The 23,272-nt window shown below is 38.0% G+C and overlaps 1 protein-coding gene across 3 annotated transcripts in view; it reads right to left on the bottom strand.

Annotated features, from left to right (window-relative positions):
- Positions 1-5,414: 5,414 nt before the first annotated feature.
- col12a1b (collagen, type XII, alpha 1b) overlaps positions 5,415-23,272 on the bottom strand; it is a 75,557-nt gene continuing 57,699 nt past the window's right edge. For 2 of the 3 annotated variants that reach the window (XM_047801627.1, XM_047801628.1), the window contains 18 exons: positions 23,084-23,222; positions 21,694-21,836; positions 20,959-21,068; positions 15,171-15,329; positions 14,756-14,833; positions 13,470-13,556; positions 12,529-12,582; positions 12,317-12,412; positions 11,780-11,833; positions 11,261-11,314; positions 11,110-11,163; positions 10,877-10,948; positions 10,396-10,431; positions 10,211-10,277; positions 9,893-10,075; positions 8,338-8,415; positions 7,469-7,639; positions 5,415-6,214 (listed from right to left, as the gene is read on the bottom strand). In XM_047801627.1, the coding sequence (XP_047657583.1) occupies positions 6,090-6,214; positions 7,469-7,639; positions 8,338-8,415; positions 9,893-10,075; positions 10,211-10,277; positions 10,396-10,431; positions 10,877-10,948; positions 11,110-11,163; positions 11,261-11,314; positions 11,780-11,833; positions 12,317-12,412; positions 12,529-12,582; positions 13,470-13,556; positions 14,756-14,833; positions 15,171-15,329; positions 20,959-21,068; positions 21,694-21,836; positions 23,084-23,222 (1,760 nt within the window). In that variant the 3' untranslated portion in view covers positions 5,415-6,089. Of the gene's footprint in view, positions 7,202-7,468; positions 7,640-8,337; positions 8,416-9,892; positions 10,076-10,210; positions 10,278-10,395; positions 10,432-10,876; positions 10,949-11,109; positions 11,164-11,260; positions 11,315-11,779; positions 11,834-12,316; positions 12,413-12,528; positions 12,583-13,469; positions 13,557-14,755; positions 14,834-15,170; positions 15,330-20,958; positions 21,069-21,693; positions 21,837-23,083; positions 23,223-23,272 lie in introns of all 3 variants that reach the window. The other variant, XM_047801629.1, reaches the window with a different exon arrangement.

Genomic DNA, 23,272 nt, shown 5'->3' with positions numbered 1-23,272 from the left:
CCTCCTTTCCATACTCCTACAGTATACAAAGATATCCTATGTAACTGTAAGCTTCTTTACACTTAAAATGTCTTATAATTTAAATTACCTTATAATGCAAGCCTATTGGTGTTTGTTGGTGGTGCAGACATAAATGTTCTGTAAACATTTATGTGGGCAAAGATAGTAATATTACAAATTGATCTATACAACTACTTAACCCTGGGCTCCTCGCTGAGATTATGCAAATCACCTGTGTAGAGTTCATGCTTTCATGCTTTTAGATTTGTCTAGAGTAGAAGCATCCACGAAAGAGGTTTTCAGCAGTGTCTACATAACCAGCTTTAAACACAAACACTTGTGTTTGCTGATGGGTTGAAAGATAAGCTGATTCAAATGGTATTCTGTGGTTTTGAGTTTATGTAAAATACTTAAAAAAAGTTATCAGACATTGACTGGATTTAATATAGCTCCTCATTCCAACTGATATCAAGCTAGAAATATGCATTTAATTCAGTGTCAGACTCACCCATAACTGAGACCTTTTATGTAAGTAATTAAACCCATAGTTATGTCTAAATAACAATTCACAAAATTTCCATTCTCAACTCTGTCTACAGCCCATTGCAGGATTTTGTGAAGAATCTGAACTGTTTAACAGGCCTTCCTAATATCTCCACATTCCTGATTCTAATATTTTAATGATGCTTATGAAAGTTCTTAGACTTTTGTCCAATAAAAGAGTCTTTGGAATCCAATGACTGCTCCACATGTTTTGCATTTTCATGCTGCTGTTGTTAATGTACTTGTTGTTACTTAATGACTGAAGGGGAGCCCTTGTTTTGATTTGGGCACTGACAATATAGTGATTTGATATGCACAAGATGGTTCTTGTTGGATGCCTGCTGTGCTGAAAGACCATTTGGATGCAAGAGGAATTATTATTACTCCCATAGATGAGTTTCAGAAGCCTATTTGGGGCATATTGAGAGAACAGCCACAGATCCGTTTTTGTGATCATAAATTGATTCCAGCTCTGCTTAAATCATATCGGTTTCTAGACTGTCTCAAAAGCAAACACCACTTAATTAAGTGATATAAAGAATGTGCATTTTATTTGTGTGTGCTATATGTTTGGCATGAAGTCCAAGGAGCAACCATCACATGCTTTGGGTATGGTATGTATAGGTTACATCTGTAGATGTAGAGCATTCTGTGATATAGGACGACCTGTTCAAATTAAATGTCATTGCCTGCTCACTGTTTTGGGGTCACCACAGCAAATCATTTGATCCGCATATTTGATTTTGGCAAGAATGCAATCCTGAGGCAAACCTCCTATTTTATCCAGACTTGGGACTGGCAGTGAGAATTAACCCCTCAGTGGCTAAGACCAGAAGGGACCAATGTGACCATATTAAATAATTACACAAAATATTTTACTGCCTGTCAAATAAGGTTCCAAAATTATATTTTCAAAAATGTTTACTATTAGGCTTAGATTATTAAAGTGTACAACATGTACATCCATGTAGGAATGATAACATATTAGAACACTGGGTTTTACAGCCATCATTGCTTTTGAGTAATAGATTAATAAATTAAACACAATCCGATTTGAAAATCCAATGCTTTGTTATGAAAGGAAAATACGTTTTGTGTACTGACAGATCCTTGAGGTACACCTTCCATAGTTCCTATGATAAATATGTAAACATAAAAATAGATTTAATTATTACTAGTTTCCATGAACAAAAATAGGATTTAACAGGAGGTATTATTCCAGGGAGAGGAAACACTAGGCAGTATATGTACAGTACAATTTTCTCTATTGCATTTGACAAGAAAGAACAGATAGTAAGTTTGTCTGCTTGAGCCATCAACCTACAATGCAGTAATCAGGGGCCTTATTCAGGATCAAACCATGAGACCTTTAGATTTTTAGATATGTACACTCTCCCAAATGTGCTATTTAAGCAAAGCTAGGCTACTGGTACTAAAAATGTGCTGAGTGATTTACAGTACAGAATAATATCCTAGGATCATTTCAATTACTATTAATGTCTTTGTGCTGGTGAGAGACTCACAGTGTAACATGCAGGTCTATGCAGTTTAATGGCATACTCAATTTTCTATCTTTTTTATAGCGGTCAAAATAGTTTTTATGAAGCTGTTCTTATGTTACTACTTACTGTAAGTACTACTTTTTTCCTGTACTTTTTTTTTAATGAGCTGGCACATTCACATTCAAAACATAAGTTAACTTGTGTTGAAGATCCTTACTTTTTTATTTACATTATAAGAAATATAAGAGCCAGTGGTTGATCTGAATAAAATTTATAGCCCCAATTCCTGTCCAACAAAAATGTGTTAGCTTATGCAAATCCCAAAATGACGTGTTATATTGTGTTCTCTGCGGAATAGTTTTACTGCTGCTTATAATCAGCCTTCCTGAATTTCCTCATGTAGCCTTCTGCAACTTCTGAGTTCTTCCCTATTTCTCTTTCACAATGGATAATGGGTTTTGTTTATGAGCCACAGCATCCAATAATTATTCCTCAAACCTATTTATATCCAATGCCCAATAGAAGTGCCTATGTCCTGTCATTCCAACCAGCCACTGGGATGATTAGCAGAAGGAACCTTACAGCTACTGTCAATGAAACAGATTAACACACTGGTGAGGAAATGAAGCGGCTCCAAAAGGAGCAACTCCTGTAGTGCTAACTGCCATGGCTTCCAAACTGTCCTCTGCCTCCCCTGCTCTTTCCATGAGGTAATTCTTGGCTCTGGAATGTGTTATGAGTTAATAGATCTGCTAACAGCCTAGGAAGAAGAAAATCTTATATTGCAGTTTGGTGGTTGTTAGAAGCAGTGTTATATACATGCGAAAAACTTTCATTGTGTGACTTCTACTGGTTTGTGTCAAAGATTGCATCAGCCACATCTATTATTATTAAGTTTATACATGGTGATGCATACAGTATACTTGTAAATGTTGTGAAGTATTGCACCATGAGAACACTTTTAGTGAACTGTTCCCTGTGTTTTGTGTTGAGTCAAAATTAGGACATTTGATATATGCAATATTTAGAGTGCTTGGTCTCGAATCTGATTGGTCAGAGTTCTTTTTATTTTTTTGTAGCAGCAGCTACATCGAATCATATTCATCTGAATTTAAAAAACTCATTCTAATACATTAGCAATGGCGGCAAATAATGTCAAGCTTTCAATGAGGAAATTTTTCAATTTTAGAAAGAGTCCCTGCTTTGTAGAAATCCATGTAAAAACTGCTGCTTTAAGCTTTCTGACATGGGAAAACCTCAAGGCATTGGACTACTGATTGTAAGGTTGTGAGCTCAAATACCAGGACCACCCAGCTAAAACTACTGAGCCCTTTAGAAAGCCTAAACCGCTCAGTTGTATAAGTGTGCTTAGGATAAGGGTGATAAGGGTGTCTACCAAATGCTTTTAAACATAAACAATAAATCTGTCTATAAAAAGAATGTTTTGTTAATGAATAAAGAAAATTGTAATTGGCAAACTGCTGTAGCGTAAGAGGAATAAAACACTCCTAGATGTTGTTAGTGGAAAATGATCAGCTCTATAGTGGCAATAAAAATGATAGTTTTGCTCTTTGCATCATGTTTATTATTAAATGAAGATCCTATCAAAATATATTACCTCCGTACTATACCATCTTATTTTATCTAAGAATGTTTTGACTATTTGCCATTTTTAGGCCACTAAATGTCTAGTTGAAGGTATTAGACTAGACCGAACACTGAATAACTTAAGATGTCTTTGCCATTGTTCTCTGATCATATCCCATCCAAAGCTACATTCCTCCAAAGGGCTGGTCTGGATCACAGAAAGACTTCAAAGGCTGTATCAGTAAAACCAGTGCTCACTTCTATCCTTTCCTCACACCTTTACACAGGTCTTTCCATTGAAGTCCGGGCATGCACGGGTGAAATGTACCAGAACTGCCCCTTTTTCTCTAAATTACTGATAGAGTTACCCATAGGAATGTGCTTCTATTCTGCGGAGCCTTTCATGTCTTTGAACTAAATCTAAGGACGTGGAATTATATAGCTCCTTTCATTACAAATCAGTTCATAAACAGATCCTGCCTTCATTAAAACCCTCATGAGGTAAACTATAAATTATAAACTATAAAATAAATCTATTCATGGTTTATAGACTATTCACCATTAACTCCTTAATGTATGTGTTTACTTTACTTTTTTAAGGGTGAAATGTTCCACTTTCATGCATTCGATTTCTAAAGTTATAATTCTATTAATGCTAACATTAGGAATTAGGAATGATATCCTGTGAAGGTTAAAACATGGCTGCGATAAGCTTAAATGTTTAAATGTGTATAACAATGTAGGCTTTTTTTTTTTTTACTATAGCTCACTTGAATTCTCTGATCTGATTGGTCAGAACTTGCTCTATAACAGCATGGCTATTACAGTAATGCTAACTGTAATGCAAATCATAGGCTTAGATTAATGAGCTCATTGATGTGATTTCTTTCTTTCTATAGTAACAACTTAAAACGAGACTTGTATCGCCGTCGCTCTACATGAAGATTCTTTTAACGTGTAATTATTGGAATGTTTTCTGTAGTTAGAGGTTTATTTAGTAAATTTGAAAGGAGTATCCGGCATCAGTGTTGTGTAACAGTCAGAGATGTAGTTGTAGATGTAAGTATGTTTTAAGACATGATAGAGTCTTCAGGGCAAAAGAGTTTATGCTTTGTGGTTTCTCATTAACATGACAAGCTCCATTACTAACAAGAGAGAAAAAAGAGAGACTAGTGAAAGAATATATATCACTGTATATAGCTGCTAAAATATCAGTAATTACGGGAACTCTCTTGCTTCGTTAAACTAGCTTGCTTCCTACACAACATTAAACACGTAAGTGTAAATAGATAATAAGAAGATTGTTTTGGTGATTTAAAGGAATAAAATACTTCAGAACATGTTGTTAAAGGAAAAAACTGCTTTGTGTTTCTTCACACCACCTCACAACTGGTTATGTCTTTTAATAGAACGCACTGTTGTGTTTTATTCCTTACTGATGTAGTATAGTCACCTAAAATGTTAGCTTTTATACTGGACATTAAATTACATGCTATAGATTTTTCTCACTAATTGAGTTAATAAAGCATAGAAGTATTGACATTTTTAAGCCACGTCAAGAAATCCAGAGCCTGTGAATATCCAACACTACACCAGAGTCCACTATTTCTGATGGTTTTGTGTTCCATGATAGAACATGATAGGCTCTTATATAATGTTATTATTATATTATAACACTTAGTTGTCACATGAAGCAATACGACTAACGAACTGGTTCTGCTTCTGGATGTCTCTAGTGTGAAAATTTCTTTTTCACCAGTCCTATTGAAATAAATGCAAGACTTTTAAATTTTCAGTAGTTTTATTGAAAAATGCCTCCTTTGTTTCAGAAATAAATAAGAAAATAAGGCTATGGAATTCACAATTTGCAGTTACACACATGAAGCAGCAATACTATATCCATAGTTTTGCACACAAATGCCAACTGCGTTTGATACTGATAACACAACAATGAGAACAACTATATTCTGAGTAAAATAAACCAATCAAAAAAACAAAAAAGAAAACAAATAAACTTCCTAAATATACACGACAGACATGCAATTCCACCTTTGGTAAAACATTGGCTGTGAGTTGATATAAAAAAACTGATAAATATTCGGTTTAGGATAATGCGATGGAGGCCACATGTTACTGCAGATGATAAAAGAACAAACGTTTCTCGGGTGTTGAAGGCAGGGAACGTGAATGAGTGATGTGTGGGTGTATATTTGACATTTGCTATGTGTTATGATCATGTTGGCAGGAGACAGAAAGTGTAACTTTCTCCCCAGCAATACAAATGCATGCTGTGATTTAGCATAATGGAACAGACAATTTACAAGCATCCAATGGGAGTAGCTAAAGAAGAAAAATTGGTGTAGAGCCTCTGTCATGTCAAAAAAAGTTCATAAACCTTCATGACCTTCACTGAAAAAAATTGAAAATGAAAAAATTTACATTTCTGCAAATAAATCTTTATGATGATGTCCATTTGAATTGTCTTCGGGACAGCGATCGCTTGCGGCGCTTGCTGGATGAGAGCTCAAAGTCTTCTTCAGGTATTTGGAATTCACGGGGCTCGGGCTCAGGAGGAACCGCTTCTGCTTGAAAATATCATTTTGCCCAGTTGAGCAATAATGTAACAGTACACTTAAAGTCAACAAGAGCATTGTGTTCTAATACCACAGCCATGACACTAAGATCAGAGTAGAAGTATGGGTTGGAAAATAAAAGGCACTTGGGACTGATAGAAAAGACAATAAAATGTTCCCATTTCCTGATGAGTGGAATGAGACGAAGAACTGGGAGCAATGATTTCATATCAAACGTATTGGAAGATTTAAGTAAGTGACATAAGTAATTGTAACACAGCTGAAGAGCTGGTTGAGGAATAACTATACAATTGATGACAGAAGAGAAGACTTTCTAAAAACACCACCTCTGTGCACATGTACACAAATATCTTCAAAAAACAAAACAAAAAAAAACTACAGGGTCACGTCTAAAAAGGCACAAGGTTCAAATCGGCCCTGAGCAAATTCAAAGGGTGTATTACTTTATATAAAAAAAATAAAAAAATAAGGCAATCATGTTGGCATTCAGCAAACAGCAGAATACAAGGCGCAAGCTGGCTAATGGTGTTAAAACTAATTTTAGTGAATTTGGGGTCATTTACAAGGCACAATTAGTTTATTTACAGATTAAAAAAAACAATGCATTAGGCTAAACATCAGCTGTCTTGGCTATAAATCCTCTTGGTTAGTAGGTGTTGCTGGTGGTGGTGTTTGTGTGTTTTGGGTCATGCTCCTTCACCCGCCTGTTTGGCGTTTGGCTTCGAGATTGTAAACAGGCCACTGCATTGCTGCCATCACCCGTTGCGTTGGCGGTTAAAGTTGCAGCAAACTCTTGTTAGTACCAGTCCGTTATTTTATTTTGTGGCATTGTGTTTCATTTGTGGCTTTATAATGTTTTCTATAGTGTTCATTAATCATTTTCTTGGTGATTATCCTCATAGGACAAAGCTCAATCAGGACTCACTCATGATTTCTGAGTGAAAGCAGCACGGATGCTTTAGAATGCTTACGAACCTGGAACAGGTCAGAGAGCGTGTTAGAGAAAGGAAACTACACCAGGTGGTTTTCACATACCTGATGCTATGTTAAAAAAAAAACACTAATTCTATTGGAAACTTTAGTGCTAATGTAATATATTGTGAGGTAGCTATGCATGCACTATGCTAATGGGTATTCTTGCATGCATTATGCTAAAACATGCTATAAACGCTATTAGTGGTGTTTTCTAATGTTATGCAGGAGGGTTTTGTTTTGTTTTTTTGTGAGAAATGCCCTACATACCTCTGTATGGCTGCCCGTTATATGGGATCCCCACACACTGAGAGGAATCGCAGTAGCCTGGAGGGCCGGGTGGTCCTCGAGCACCTGCAATACCATTACGACCAGGTGGACCACGAGGACCTTGAGCACCGGAGGGGCCTGGAGGTCCTTGTCTAGACTCACCTGCTTGGCCTGATTTAGAAAGAAGCAACTTAATTAGAAAAATAAAAATGCTTTGTTTTGTTTTCTTTTGTTTAAATAGTCAACTTAAAACTCAAAGCACAAGCAAAAAAAATACAGATGTAGTGTAAAACACTGAAGATAAGTTGTTGAAGATTGAACATAATGTTGCTTTATGATCTTAAATATTTTGAAGCGTAGATTCTCCAAGACCAAACAGAACAGCTCATTACAAGCTTGCTGTGCTTGCATGCAAAAGGCAACAAAAAACTACTTTAATAATTAACAAACTATTTCAGTTTAAACCACTTGGACATTGTTTTGCTAAATAAGTAAATAACATTTTTGCACTTCTGTGCTACATGACTTATTTATGTTTTAGACAGTACTTAAATAAAAAATCATGTCTGAGAAAGAAAGAGTTATGCTTGAAATTGTCAGCCAGTTAGTATTATGTAAGAGTTGATTAGGAACATGAGGTACAGTAACCCACTTGACAAGGAGAATGACAAGGAGAATGACAAGGAGAACCTTATTGTTAGAAAGACCCAGTAAAAACAAGCTAGCTGACACTCACTTTCGTTCAAACGCCACAACATAATAAACCAAACTGAAAGGAGAAAGACTGCTTGACAACTGTACTAACCGCTCCTTAAAGGGAATGATTCGGCCATGTGGTTTTGTGTGCATTTGAAAGTAAAAAGACTTACCAGGTGGTCCAGGCAGGCCTCGCTGTCCTCTCTCTCCAATCCCTGGACTTCCTCTGTCACCCTTCTCACCAGCTGGGCCTGAATTAAAACATATGCACATACAGCATTAGGGGGAACAAACAGAAAGTAAGAAACCCCCACAAGCAATAAATACATGTGGATGTATATAGAATGTCTGGAAAGACTTCAAGGGAAAGTCCAATAGAAAATACAGGATGGAGAAATATCAATATCTCCCCAGCCAAGCCTTTTGACATGGCTAGACATGTGGTTTTTGCTGTAATAATACGTCTGATCCAACTGGAAGTAAACGACAGCAGTCATTTTGGCCTTGGAATGATTTGATGAATTAGCAGTTTTCTGAGTGCCTACATGATCTCTTAAAGACATGGGCACTGGCTTCAAACGCTTTACGGTAAATGTCTTCATGTTTCTAATGCTGATTATTATGCCGCAGCATACTCACTTATTATGCTGTAGGAGAAAGTAGACGTTAATCAGTTATTAGGGTTGTTACTTTAAGATAAAACTTCTCGGTTGTTTCAGTCAAAGGACTGTCTATCATCAACTGTTAAAGCAACTAGATCAGACTGCCGAAAGGTAAAATAGTTAAAAACTATTACAAGCTCTTGGGGAGCGTTGTCCATCAGAAACTGTGGTGTCTGTATTCAGAAATTAGCCATTTTTAAAGCAAAGAGCAAAGTTTAGGATTTTTCTTTTTTTTTTTTTTTTAAATAATTTTTTGTTCTTCAATTTATTCATTGCCATTTCCAATCCACTCTTTAATTCAAATGATCGATTAGAAAAGAAGTGTGTTATTATAAACCTATGTCTCTATCGTAACAGTCCATTACTACAGACTTTTATATAAAATAAACTGATTATAAAGAAATGATGTATATTCATTGGCATGGCAAAGCTTTCTCTAAGAAGATGTTTAATTAACATTTATGTGGCTTTGTATACCAGTGAATAAGCTTCTCACTATGGGAAAGTCATCTGGACAGAGGGAACATGGTGGTAAGTTGGTGTTAGTAACTTTAAGAGAGTGATAAAAGACGAGCTGGTGTAGGAACCTTTGTTTATAGCTGCTGAAATTAAACAGCAGAAAGCAGAACTATTAATGGCTGAATACTCTGTTGTGCCTTTTTAATAAATTAAAACTTGCAAAGTTTGCCAAATTGCTGACGTATATGAGGCATAAACCTCTTCATAAAGCTGAGATATAGAAAAATAAACAATGTCAAGATTACAGTAACTCTGTTTATTGTTGGGGTTGATTGATTGATTGATTGATTGATTGATTGATTGATTGATTGATTGATTGGTTGGTTGATTGGTTGATTGATTGATTGATTATTTACCTATGACTGCACACCCACAGGGCTTTACTCCTTACTTCTATTTTAAGGCATTACAACATTTTTTGATATAAATCCCTCAGAGGAAAACTGTCATTTACTACATTGAAGTCTGAGACAGGTTTATTTGTAATATCTAACAACTCAGAGCTAGACGATTTGCCACAGTGGGTGATATGAGGGAGGAAACTCACCTATTTCTCCCTGTTGTCCAGGCGTTCCTGGCCTTCCTGGGAAACCGTTTTGTCCAGCCCGGCCAGGTTCTCCACGTGGCCCTTGAATACCAGGTAACCCAGGAGGGCCTGCAGGTCCAGGACTGTTACTGCGAATGTCACTGGGGATCTGGTTCAGTATTTCATTGAATCGGCTCATCTGACCTTGGAGTAGATCAGTTACATGTTAGCACTTGCTAGAACACAATGGACCGAAGGAACTTTCTTGCATAATATGAAATGTACTGCTGTAAATACTACTTACGACCAAAAAAATTCTGAACTCAAAATAACACTTACTGTTGACTAATTGTTCACAGACTTGTCTGGCAATGGAACGCATCATGCCCTGAGATGCAAGGTCACCCTAAAAGAGATAACACCAGAATTTCTTACTGCAACTTCACCGAAATAAAAATATCAAAGGAAAAGAAAAATCTAAATCCAAACTATACATAAAAACTAAAATCAAAGCCATCACTCACTCTTTCACCCTTGTCTCCTTTCATTCCACTAGGTCCCTGTGAAAATGAAAAACATATTCTACTTTACATACGCCACCACATCTAAACACCCAAATCCCACTTGCCTTTAAATCTCCTCTACCACAGCGTTCACTGCTTTAAACAAACATCCATTAGTTTATCGCAAGCTGGAAAATCTCTCCGGCTGTTATTTGGATGTCACTGGAGCGGGTTTTGATGAATGCCTGAGGGCTGCTGTCGGTCTTTGAGTTAAAAGAGGTAAAAGTGAGACGGCACGTCGTCCTCATGCTGTCGTATTTCACATAGCCATCTGACAGCGTAATATTAAGCTCTTCTGGAATGCGACTGATTTGATTGTCGCTTGTCTCACTGATACATATCTCAGGAGATATATCCCAAAGAAAGTATAAGGTGTCCACCTGTATTATAACATACCGTGTGATCTTAGTGTTTGAGTACGGTCTAGTGAGTATTTACTTACAGGAACACCGTTTTCACCAGACTTGCCAGGTTTTCCAGAAGGACCTGGCATTCCAGGAGATCCAGGTTGTCCCTGCACAAGCATCAAAAAGTTCAAAATCAGTGCATTTTACAGAGACAAAAACATCTCTGTATATCTTGAATGCTTCATGGTCACAAGAAAGAAGTAGAACGGCATGATTTAGTATTTTCCACAATAGATTTCAGTATGAAATCCTAATTATTAGAACGCACCATTGTACCCGGTGGGCCTCTGGGCCCGGCAGGTCCATCTTTCCCTGGAGGTCCCTGTATTAAAACACACACACAATGAAATCCAGATTTCCACAGTAGAGTACAGGAAGATTTACTTAAACAGTTATGCAGTGCACTCAGCAGAACTCACCCTCACACCAGGGATTCCCATAGGGCCGGTAGGACCAGCTGGCCCTGGTGGTCCCTAAGACAGACAGAAATACATTTACATGCTAGCTGGCACTGAACACATTTAACTCAACTAACGCTGAGTAAAAAACTTATACCAATCACAAAACGCACTTAAATATATACATGTTTTTATTTCTGATTTGTTTTAAATGGCTTTGGCAGCGCAATCATTTCCCCCAATTCCTTCCTTCCTCATCAATCGCAGCTCTGGAAATCGCAGGAAAGAATCAAACCATCAGATGCACTACAATTCTTAATATTATGTTGAGCCAATTTATGTTTTACAGATTAAATCTTACAGCATGACCTCTGCCTGGAAGGAAAAACAACCTCCCTGTTAGCTAATAGCTGAAGTTCTCAGCTTGGAGTCCATATGGAGTCCATCCAGAGAAGTAGCATGAGCTGCACAGGGTTCTTGTTATTTCAGATTTTTCCTCCCAAATGCATGCTTATGCAAAAAAAAAAAAAAAAGACTTACTTTCTGCCCAGGTAGTCCGGCATCACCAGGATCTCCTTTCGGTCCTGGACGTCCCTATGGAAAAACAGGCAGAAGACAAAGAGAGAGAGGAGTATATATTAAAACCGCATCTATCAAGGTACGTGGAGGACTCTATGTACTGTCATTCTATTGGAAATCTGACTCATAAAGCATGTCTGGATTTTGGGGACACTGTTGCTTCATGATGTCTGACTAAAAAAGGGAAGTAAGAGACTCTGTGGCTGAGAGTAGGGAGGAAAGGAACTGGAGTCAGATTTATGTAGATACATTAAGAATAAGGTGTTTTAAAGGGTGTCGAGTATCCAGCATGAGGCTGACAGACTCGAAGGAATGCACAATGCTGAACCACAGTTACTGTGCAAAATCCACTCAGGAGAAAATAAATGTCTAGAGTAATCCTTCAGTTTAGAGGCCCTTAGAGATTTACAGCTCACTACTGAGAACTGGCTATGTGCAGAGACAATGGATGGGGAAGGAGTTAAAATAAGAAGGAAAAAAGCCAAAAGGAAGACTTACAGCTTCTCCTGGAATGGAGTGCCCACTGGGGCCCTGAGGTCCTGGAAGACCCATCGGGCCAGGTAAACCCATCTCTCCACGAGGTCCGACTGGACCCTACAGTAACACACATGAGAAAAGTCATTATATTGTATTGCTTCACTAAATAGCATAGCTGTTCTTTCAGAAGTTCATTGGAACAGCAAGTCTCTCCACTCCAATATGATACTTACACCAGGGCCGAGTTCTCCTTTTTCACCTCGAGGACCTTTGCTACCAGGTGCTCCCTGAAATAAAAAAGAGAGATATTTCATATAAGATGCTCTAAGGATTCAATTATCAATCCAAACATTGCACTCGGCCTGCTCATGCCCATCTGTGTCGACATGGTTAGTCATCAATTTAGTGATAGTAAAAGTAGAAATAATTCACTTTTTCAGCAGCATCTTGGATACACATATGTTATGTATATGTTTAGCAGCTCATTCTAATTCTCTCTACAGTCAAAATGTCTAACAAGGCTAATGTTGAAATCTTTCACTTGTGTCTGATACAAACTGTACTGTTCTCTGTACTGAAAAGTAATTATACAAATCAAACTACTACTGAATTATCCTCCTAAATCATCCTTACATCCAATTCTTCTTTCAAACATTAAGCCAGACCTCCTTCCTGTGTCTGATACCAAACTATGTGCTCAGGAAGCGAGTCCAGCTTTGAGAAGGCTGTTGTCCAATTTTTAATAGATAACTGTGCGTCACAGAGTGTTAGAAAACCGCAAAACAAACTATGTAAACGAGCACAAAGCTAACTTTGATACTTTGAGCTTCTCAATATTTCTTTACCACATTAGCACCAAAGCTATAAAACTAAAGTAGCAAACTTTGAACACCAAACATGTGTTGGCATTTGGAATAAGGAGGACATTGTGTAAATTGTAGTTTAGGCCAAATTTTCTTTTCATAATGGCTAATGCTGTGCTCATGATGGATAAAATCCTGAATGAGAAACAGGACAGTGGCCTAAGGCGAATACTGCGCTTCCTAACAGAGCGCATGTGAAACGGATATGCTGCACTTTAACTAATGCTAAACAATGAACTGCAGGGTGCGGTAATTCCTAGTAGGTTGGATATAATGTCTGCTTCAGGTACTGAAATTAGAAAGCATCTTACCACAGGCCCCTGAGGTCCAGGAGGCCCATCACTGTCTGATGTGCATGTGCAGGCGTTAGGAAGAGATGGACACTTGGACTCGTCTCTCTAGAACACAAAGACGGAGTGAGTGAGATTAGCAGAGATGGACGAGGCCGTTGAGGATTACAGCTGCCTCAAGAGTAAATTTTAGTCACAGAGGTGAGCTCACGACTAAATGGACACAATTAAAGTACATAGGAACTTGTGTAGTTACTAGTGAAAGCATTTACAGCACTGAAGGCAACAAATGATCTTACAGAGCTGGGATTTTTGGCATAACAGTTACATTTGAGGGAATTTTCTCAGGATTTGGTGGAGACATGGGAAAGACATTTGCTTCGAGCGTTCAACCCAAAAAAAATGACGTGTGTGTCTTAAAGTCCACATTTTCCACTAGTGAAAGACTTGTTCATGCTGACAGCATCATTTAGACACTGGGCTCTATTAAATATTATTCATGAGTGTGACATGAAGAATGACAGCCTTTCAGCAGGGTGGCACATCTACGTAATTCATGTGCTGTGGCTCTGTTATGCTGACAGAGACATTTCGAGCAATTTTGCCCTGTGTGCAACGAGGAAGTATAACAAAAGTACGGGGGTAGGAAAAAAGACGATATGAAGACAGAGGCAAACTGCAGATCGATGACATTAAGCCGTTTTGAAGCTGCAGCTGAGCCGCTCTTATCCTTCAGCTGCTAATTATATCCAAAAACACCATCATTTCATGAGGCTTTAAAAGCAGCAATTTGCATTTCTTTCTTTTAAGGCTCAAATGAAAACAGTGCAGCGGCTGTTTCTCAGAGATGCTCATGCTACACATTGACCCTTAATTCTGTCTTGCCAAAGAAATGTTGCTGGCATCAAAGCATTTTTCTTTCCTCACAAACACATTAGGACATGATAACCTTTCTGACAGATGTTCTGCCAAAGTATGAGCTATAACGGCAGTACATGGGCAAATGTTTTTGAGGGAACAAAAAAAATTATGGGTAAAATCTTCCAAGTGTGAGTGTTAACGACCCTGCAGAAACTAAAGGGAAAACACGAGAGAAATGACGACACCATTGTCCAAGCGCAGATGTTAATGTGTGGCTAATTATACTGACAGGTCTTTTTTTTTTTTTGTGCCCATGTTACTTCAAGGCATTATGTTAACAAATTAACACACTCAGGTCAAACACATTTACACACAACATGGAAGCAGAAACCACCCAAAATAACAAACAAAAATGCTGGCTTTGAGTTTGTTTAGGTGAATCTTACCATTGAAGGAAGGTCACAACATCTGTCCCGACTGGTCCATCCCAGGCTACAGATTATATCGAACATCTGGAGTTGGAACTGTGCACCACAAATGAAATCGCATGTTAGATATCTTTGATCCAAGCTTCACATTTATAGAGTCAAAATAGAGAGTGAGAGACGGAGGGAGAGAGAGAGAGAGAGAGAGAGAGAGAGAGAGAGAGAGAGAGAGAGAGAGAGAGAGAGAGAGAGAGAACAACAAATATAAAACACCAGATAAAGATAAATGACATCCTAAGATGAATGAAATACATTAGCATGTGTTAGCATTTAGCAACTTTTCTTAAATATACAAAATAGATAAAAGAGTGGAACTCCACATGCTCAAATGCTAAATTTCAGGCAAATATAAAAAAAAACAAAAAGCACTTCTTACAGTTGCAGATTCTCCTTTGGAGCCGATCGATTTGGACATTTTGCCCAGCACTTGATAACCATCTGCTGATGTATTTCCAGCTTCCTTAATTTCCTTCTCTGCCACCTGTTGACAGTCCAAGTTGAGTTTGACGCTGTTGGGTGAGACCATGATGTGGAGCTGAAAATAAAAAAAATGAGGCCCATGAGATTGTGGAAAACTCCGGTTCATGATTGAGTCACCAGTGGATCGGACCACTGTCGGTTTCTCTGTGTCTGTGTAAACAAGGGGTATCACCTCTTCATGGCCTCTTAGAGATCTCAACTGAACCTTAACAGTTTACCATGTTTTACATTGACCTAGATTACAAAAGCTGTGTATGGATACAGAATGCAGATGTGCTGATCATGAGCAGAGCTGGAAGAGAAAATTGCCTAAATTGGAAAATATTTCCAGATGCACCAGATGCAAACAAACATCAGATGGAAATTAACAGATTAGACTTGGTATCTTCTGATCTTTCGCTTGTGTCATTTTTTTAAAACCATGGTTATTAGTCATAAAAATAAGCATCACAGATTTAGAGATCTTCAGAGGTCCTTATCTCAGTTTACTGTCTGTGTGGAGTTTCTCATGTTTCTGTTATGTCTGTGTGGGTTTTCTTCGGATTTCCAGATTTGTTCCCAGATGCTCGGAGGTGAACAGGCTTCACTAAATTGGCTCTAGCCGTGAACGTGGGTGTGGTCATTGCCCTGTGATGGACCGGCAGTCCATGTGTACAATATTCCCATTTTGTTCCCACTGTACTCAGAATGTAGCCAGTAGAACATGGTTACAGGAGGAGTGAAAGTCTCATGTTTACATCCCAGTGTGTGGTCTCTTGTATTAAAATCATGTGAAATCTTTATATCGTACAGCAGTTTGTCTGCACCGCTAGTGTTAATATTACACACATGCCATAAATATCCCAGAACACCAGCGTTTACAATGATGGAGTTAAGTCGGTGATATTATTGATGATAACTATCTTTTCTGTCTCTCGCTTTCCAAACTCTGCACGCGTCCCACTCAACAGCAACACTCAACAGCAGCTGTTCCCCACTGCCTCCTCCCCTTGGGAGATTCTTAAGATCACGCCATAAGAAGTGGGTTCTGCTCAACATCACTGAAAGTGGAGGTTCTAGGTTGACGTGAACACTGTCTGGACGTCACAGTATGGTCATGACTCTGGATTTCAGACAGTCTACAGACAGGAACATCATGCTGAGAGACTTGGAGCAATGTTTTTTTTTCTTCCTGAACAGGGGGTAAATGAGGTGAAGAGAAGCAGCACTAAGGAGATGGGAAAGAAGAGTGGAAAAAAATGGCTTAATGGGACAACATCTGGGAGTCTGTGTGTCTCGGAGAAATCTTACTTACTCAGCAGACCTTCGTTGTAGAGCTCTGGTAGATTTCTGCCTCCAGCTCTGACAAGGCATTCAGGATACATTCAACTGCACTATTATGTAATGCAAGTTGCACCTCCAAATTTCTTAAGCAGTATGTCAGGCTAAATAAAAACTTTCCGACATCATCTGGGGTAATCATGTAGCCCATTTTTGAAGGATATTTTGAAATAAACCTTGCTGTTCAAATGTAACTTGTCATAACATGCATGTATTCTTGTCCTTGTTCATGTATTCTTCACAGGCTCTTATACAGTACAACATAAACTTTTCTTTTCCATTCGTATTATACGTTTTCCGTGAGAAGACATACATTTAGACTTTTTTGGATGAAGTTTCTAGTCTCCTGGTAGCATGACAAGCTACACTTTTTGTCTTAGTAAGTCAAAAGATAATAGAAACCGGTAAGGGAATTATAGTTTATGCTTAAGCTGTTATAACATAAGCAATATCAAGAAATAACTTGTTACCCAGATGGTCCGAAGATATCTGATCTGATACACGGACCTGATTTAAAAAAAAATAAATAGTTTAAAAAAAAAATTCACTGCTGACAAATTCTGCAGTATAAGAAGCTTTAAGATTTGATGTTATTCTAAAATAAACATCTTTGAGCATAAATCTTTGGATATTATTTAAAATAGGCAAATAAAGAAAACTATTTTCATGTCTTGGGCAATTCAAACACACAGTGTAGTGTTAGAGTTAATTCATTCTGTCCGTTAAATAAAGGCTTAGTATTTAAGTGCATTAGCAAACTTAAAGGAGTCAACAAATTGGTAAAAGAAATCGTGTGGACCAGGAAGCTCTCCATGGTACCAAACACAAGACTGTATGAGGTGGTGTGAGTTCAGGTTGCACTGGAACTGTGCCACAGTTCCCATGAATTAGAACACAACTCAGAATAGAGTCTGCAATTCATCAGGATGTAACTTAACTTGCATGCGAGTTTAACCTGATGATGACATCATAAGTTTCCACAACACACTTGTAGCATGAGTGCAAGGGAATGTTTTGGGTCACAGAAGAGATGAAAAGCCTTACTGAACATAATATATACAATATAGAAAGGAACCCAACAGAATAGAAAAGGTGTAATATAATGTATAGCCACCTATTGAACATAAGCATGATCTTCTTACAGCTGATTTCTGGATGTTCTCATTGTCTTAATTTCCAGCAGCACAGAGCTAGAAGCTCGCTATCTAATAAGCCTATTATATTGTATAATAGCGTCTGTTTCTAATAATACAATGATCGAGACATTAATAGGTTTACACATCATGTCAATAAGAGGTCTTAATGTGTCATTAAGAGGTTTGTGGCATATAAACCATCTTTTTCAGACAGTCTAATCAAACTGCATAAATATTGATCCAGATGATGCTGTTGTTATGATAATAACAGTGATAGCTACTCAATAATCTCAAGAATAACGGCCCAGGAAATGAAGACCATGGCTGGTATTTAGGCTTCTGTGGAATACCTGAAAATGTCATAATAGAGGTTTCCTTAAGACCAAAAGATTTTCTTAGTAAAGTAGCTCCTAGAGCAGGTCTTAAGAATGAATAGGAGTTAATCCTAGCAGTGATGCTTATGACCGCTCCATGAATGACATTGCAATTTGAACTTATATTTAAATATGAATAAAAAAAAATAACGTTTTTTAAAAGTGCAAACACAAGTCAAAAAGTCATGTTTTATAAGACAAATATATTACTGTTTAGTCTGGGACAAAACCCATTTTGAGATTTGAGCCTGTTTATGCCAATTAACTGTTCTCAGTTCAAACAAGCCCATGAATCAAATGCAGTCTTTTGCCAACCTTTGTGGCTTGGAAAACTCAAAACCTGCACCATACAGCAAGCTCATTTATAAGACCAAGAAAGATGAAGACAACAAACTAGAAGCACCAGGCAGGAGTTGAGGCTTCAGTTAGAAAGTCTAAATCATTTGTGTTTACCCAGGAACACTAGATGACTTAACACTGGGGGTCCAGAGCAAGGCTTTCTACAGTATGTGTAAATCAATTGATGTTTCTTAAGGATTTACTGTTTTAGGTTAAAATAGGTTGGGTTGCTCTTCTCTGAAGATCTATGAGATCTGAAGCATTTTATGTACTTTGCATATAAAATTATATATTTGTAAAGTGAAAAGATAAAAGACTTCTTAATTTCACTCCATTTACTCAGGAAACTTTCTGGGAAGTTTTAGACAGGGAGTAATAAGGACCCTCTGCATTTACATCCATACAGAGAGGTAACCAAATAAAATTGCTACTGCAGTGTGAGAGTAACTACAGGACTTCCCTCATCCTGAAATCAAACTGAGACACACAGCCAGAGAGCGAGACAGGGAGGATAGGGAGGGAGACAAAGAGCAAAAGATAGATAACATTTGTGTAAGAATCATTGAGATATGTAATTTTTAATATGTAATTTTTTAAAGAGAGACCGCAAGAATCCAAGATATTGATAGAGAGCCAGAGAGAGAGCAGAGCAAGACAGCCTTCCCCCTCTCCTTGGCCTGCCATTTCACTCACGTTCTGATGTAATTGTTTAATGGCTAATCCGGTGACCCAATATTTTCCAGCTCTGACTTCCAGCGAACAACTCCACCATGTTTCAAGAGCTCCAAACAGACTGTAGATTCAAGCGAAAATGCGAGAGCTTAGCAGTCCTCACGATCGTCACATAAAGAAGTGCTTGTAAATGAAGTGTTGCTACATATCCCTCATTCGGTCTGTTCTAAAGCTGGGCAAACAGAATTAAGTGGTTTTTCAGAAAGAGTATTAACTTTGTGTGTGTGTGTGTGTGTGTGTGTGTGTGTGTGTGTGTGTGTGTGTGTGTGTGTGTGTGTGTGTGTGTGTGTGTGTGTGTGTGTGTGTGTGTGTGTGTGTGTGTGTGTGTGTGTGTATCAGAAATTTTCCACAATGTTCTCTTTACCCCAAATATATTTGAGCAGCCATTTGTTGCCTGTGGGTTTCTTCTTTAGTTCCAAAGTATAGCTACAAATTCTGTTGTATTCCACAAAGTCTCCCACAAAGCCTCTGATTAATATGGTTTACAATAGAGTGTGAAGCCTGATCATGACCACTTCTATTCTAGTGCTGTGCAACAACCCGTTTCCTCCTGATGACCGCGATGATCCTACACTTTTATGCTAAAGATATACACTTCAAAACTCCTCCTTCTCTAGTTAATCTGACCGGGATTCTTTCCATATAGATTTGTACTTAGACCTAACCAAAAAGACTAGGAAGCTAGGAATGAACATCTTTTCAACACACTCAGTACTGTCTCATTCTATAGCATACTGTAATGATTTATAATCCCACTAACCAGAGTCATGCAGAAGGAAAAGGGTTCTCGTTTGAAACTTGGTCCTCAGGTTTGTTCAATTGGGATTGAAAATACATCTGGATTTCAGTATAGCTGCTTTGTTAAGTGTGCTATAGTCATAAAATAGAATAATCCATTTAGAAAATGACCACATCTTGGCTTCATGACAAGATGTGGACATTCTATGTTCACCTAAAAGCTGAAACTCGTCATGCTAGTCCACCAAAAGTACCACATATGGTTTAAAATGTCATAAATATTTGGACACGGAGGTGACACACACTTCATTAATCTTGTCTCGGCTGATCAGTTACATGTAAGGTAAGTAAAAATCTTAACAAACGTTCCTGTATCGCGCTACAGATTCAACGCTATGTTACAAAATCTACATCGGAGGAACTACACATTTTTCCCAGCTGAAACGATGGAGTGCACAACATCAAACGTTTTCCATGAAACATTCCGTGCAATTCAACTTTTTATGTACTAATACATCAATGAAAATGTCAGTTGTCCCGAAACAGCCGCGTAACGACTTCCATTCCGATTCCCGCTCCTCGTTCCATTCAGACTTTGATTCCCATTAGTTTGGTCTATGAATACAAATTAATAACTGAGAGCTGCTGAGGCTGTGAATATTTTCTTTCAGGCCATGTATCAGGCTTTTCAAGTTGTGTATAAATGTCCCCCTCTACAGCAAGCAACCTTATGAGATAATAAGTATACTGTGAAATAGCTATATGCCCCATATCAGCTGTCTAACGGTATGATTCCTTTAAGCTATATATTAGATAACAGCTCCAAAGTGCCATCTGCTAAAGAACAGACATTTACAAACCACCCATAGGCATATCACCTGTAATCGTAACATCTGGAATGCCTGCTATCCTAGACATCTGTATATCCTCAGGTCAGTGAACAAATGTAGGCACAAATGAAAGCACTTTTGATTGACATGCCACATCCCATATCGATTCGATACACACAGAGGTCCACATAGAGCCCAAAAGCAGCAGCGTTTACCTTGTGGAAGCTTCCATGGAATATTTTCTTCAGTTGGGGACCGTCAAATGTGGCCTTCTGAAGCTCTCCTCGCGTGTCCTTGTTATAAAATGATATGGTCTGTTTGGAGGCTGCAAAAAGAGCAAGAAAGAGGAAAGGAAATTGTCAGATAGGCCTCCAAGCTCTTCTTAGGCTAAGTACCATTGTGCAAACATCCTGCACAGGAAACATTTACGAGCGACACTGAGATGTTGTGTGAAGCCTGCACCAAATATGACAATTAGTAAATCTTCTGAAGAGTGAAGCTTGGAGGAAAGAAGTCATGTAAGGTCAAGGCTGCATACTTAGAGAGGCATAAGAAAACAGGCTTGAAGCCTGGAGACCATTAGATACCATTCATGGTGATCTGAGGACAGCCAACTGAAATAGGAATGAAAATAATAAAATGGAGGAAAAGTCAGCTGGTGTGCATCTTCTGTCATTAATGAGATCTGATGTCTTCTCACTTCTGCAGGACCAATGTTGTCTGAGAGATGTGACTAAATATATGATGTGTGTTTCTGATAGATAGATAGATAGATAGATAGATAGATAGATAGATAGATAGATAGATAGATAGATAGATAGATAGATAGATAGATAGATAGATAGATAGATAGATAGATAGATAGATACTGGGATAGGTAGGTAGGTAGGTAGGTACGTAGGTAGGTTGGTAGGTAGGTAATAAATCTGAGGGACTAAAATGATACTTACGGTCAATAGTGACACCGACCTCAGGCTTGTGGTTCTTATCAGACACTTGCCAGATATCGAAAGGCTGATTGGGCGTGTCTGGAAGAAGTCTAAACATCAGAATAATGGTGTATGATGGAGGAAGGCCATATGGATGGATGTCTCTGTGAAGCACAAAAGTAGAATGAGGTTAATACTAATTTATCAGTGAATAATTAAATAAACCACAAACACCACTGAGAGTGAATAATGCTGATTGTCTCATTAGACTTTCACCTGTATTATTTTAGGGCAGCTAGATAAAGGTTAGTTCTCTAAGTAAATGTGTTGGCAAGCGTGAGGAATTTGAGCAAAAGGCTGAATTGTGATGGCTAGATGACTGAGTCTCGGAGCATGGCTGATACATTTATATAAAGGAATAACAGATAACAGATCTAGGAGCCTGTTTTCACATTAGCTTTCCAGTGTCCAATTCTAAGACATTCCCAAAGGGCGATTTAAAATCCAATTCCGGTACAAAGTTACTGGATATATTTTTAAACTGCAGTGTATATGATAAAAAGATGATAGATTTGTGGAAGAGAAGTGAAATAGAATGCTTTGGGAAGCTTTTGTGTGACTGACGCTGAGACTTGAGGAAAACGAAGCCCTTTAACAGCACCTGTCAGGATTGACTTTAACAGGGTACCATAAATCCCACAAACCTCTTTAGATAGCACTGAGGTCTAACAGCTTAACTGAGAGCTGCTGGGCGAGACATGTCATGTCAAGTTTAGAACAACAAAACTGAAAGCGCTCCGTCATCCTCTAATGGCATAGTTTCGGCAACAAGCTGTATTTACATCTGCAATTGCCTTGATGCCAACACTATTTATCACATGTAAGGAACATCATTAGTGGCGTTTTGTTAGACTAAGGATACAGAAGGCCTCAAAGAACTCAAGAATGGGACTAGCTTTATTTCTCTTTTTGGGTAAACCAATAAAATGTGTGTGATAATTTGAAAAATGCCAGGTCACTGATTGGTCCCTGATTAAACAAATATAATCGACTTATAAACCCTAATTTAACCTGCGAAAGCTTCAGCAATCACAAAACACGACATGGCTCACCTACGAGAAAAAACAAAACAGTAAGCACACTTTCACCTTTTAAATACTATTTTATTTACAATCTAATGTTTTGGATTAAAGCCAAATTTGGCCATAATGCTTATAAACCTGTGTTAAGATTTTAGATTTTATTTAGATAATATAGATTATAATCATGGGATGAGAATAGAAATTTAAATTTTGTTTTTTATTCCATGACATGCAGATATGATTTACAATTCCTACTAAAAATGAAAGGAAATGTGATCCCCAGGCTTTATACCAATAAGACAGCATACATATAGGTGTAAAGAACTTACACTGAAGGCTGACTGATGAAGGCATCTTTATGGAGCCTGTAGGCTGTATAGCTGTTGAACGAGCCCGGCTCCATTGATACACCCTTAACTGATGCGTACATCTTTTCAGTCAGATTGAACGCCTCGAGCATTCGGAAGCCTGCGAGAATGTGGACAATAATAAATTATTGAAGCAAGATGGAAAAAGGG

Source organism: Tachysurus fulvidraco, chromosome 16 (genome assembly GCF_022655615.1).
Source record: "Tachysurus fulvidraco isolate hzauxx_2018 chromosome 16, HZAU_PFXX_2.0, whole genome shotgun sequence".
NCBI classification, from domain to species: domain Eukaryota; kingdom Metazoa; phylum Chordata; class Actinopteri; order Siluriformes; family Bagridae; genus Tachysurus; species Tachysurus fulvidraco.
This window is presented reverse-complemented; position numbering and strand designations above follow the sequence as displayed.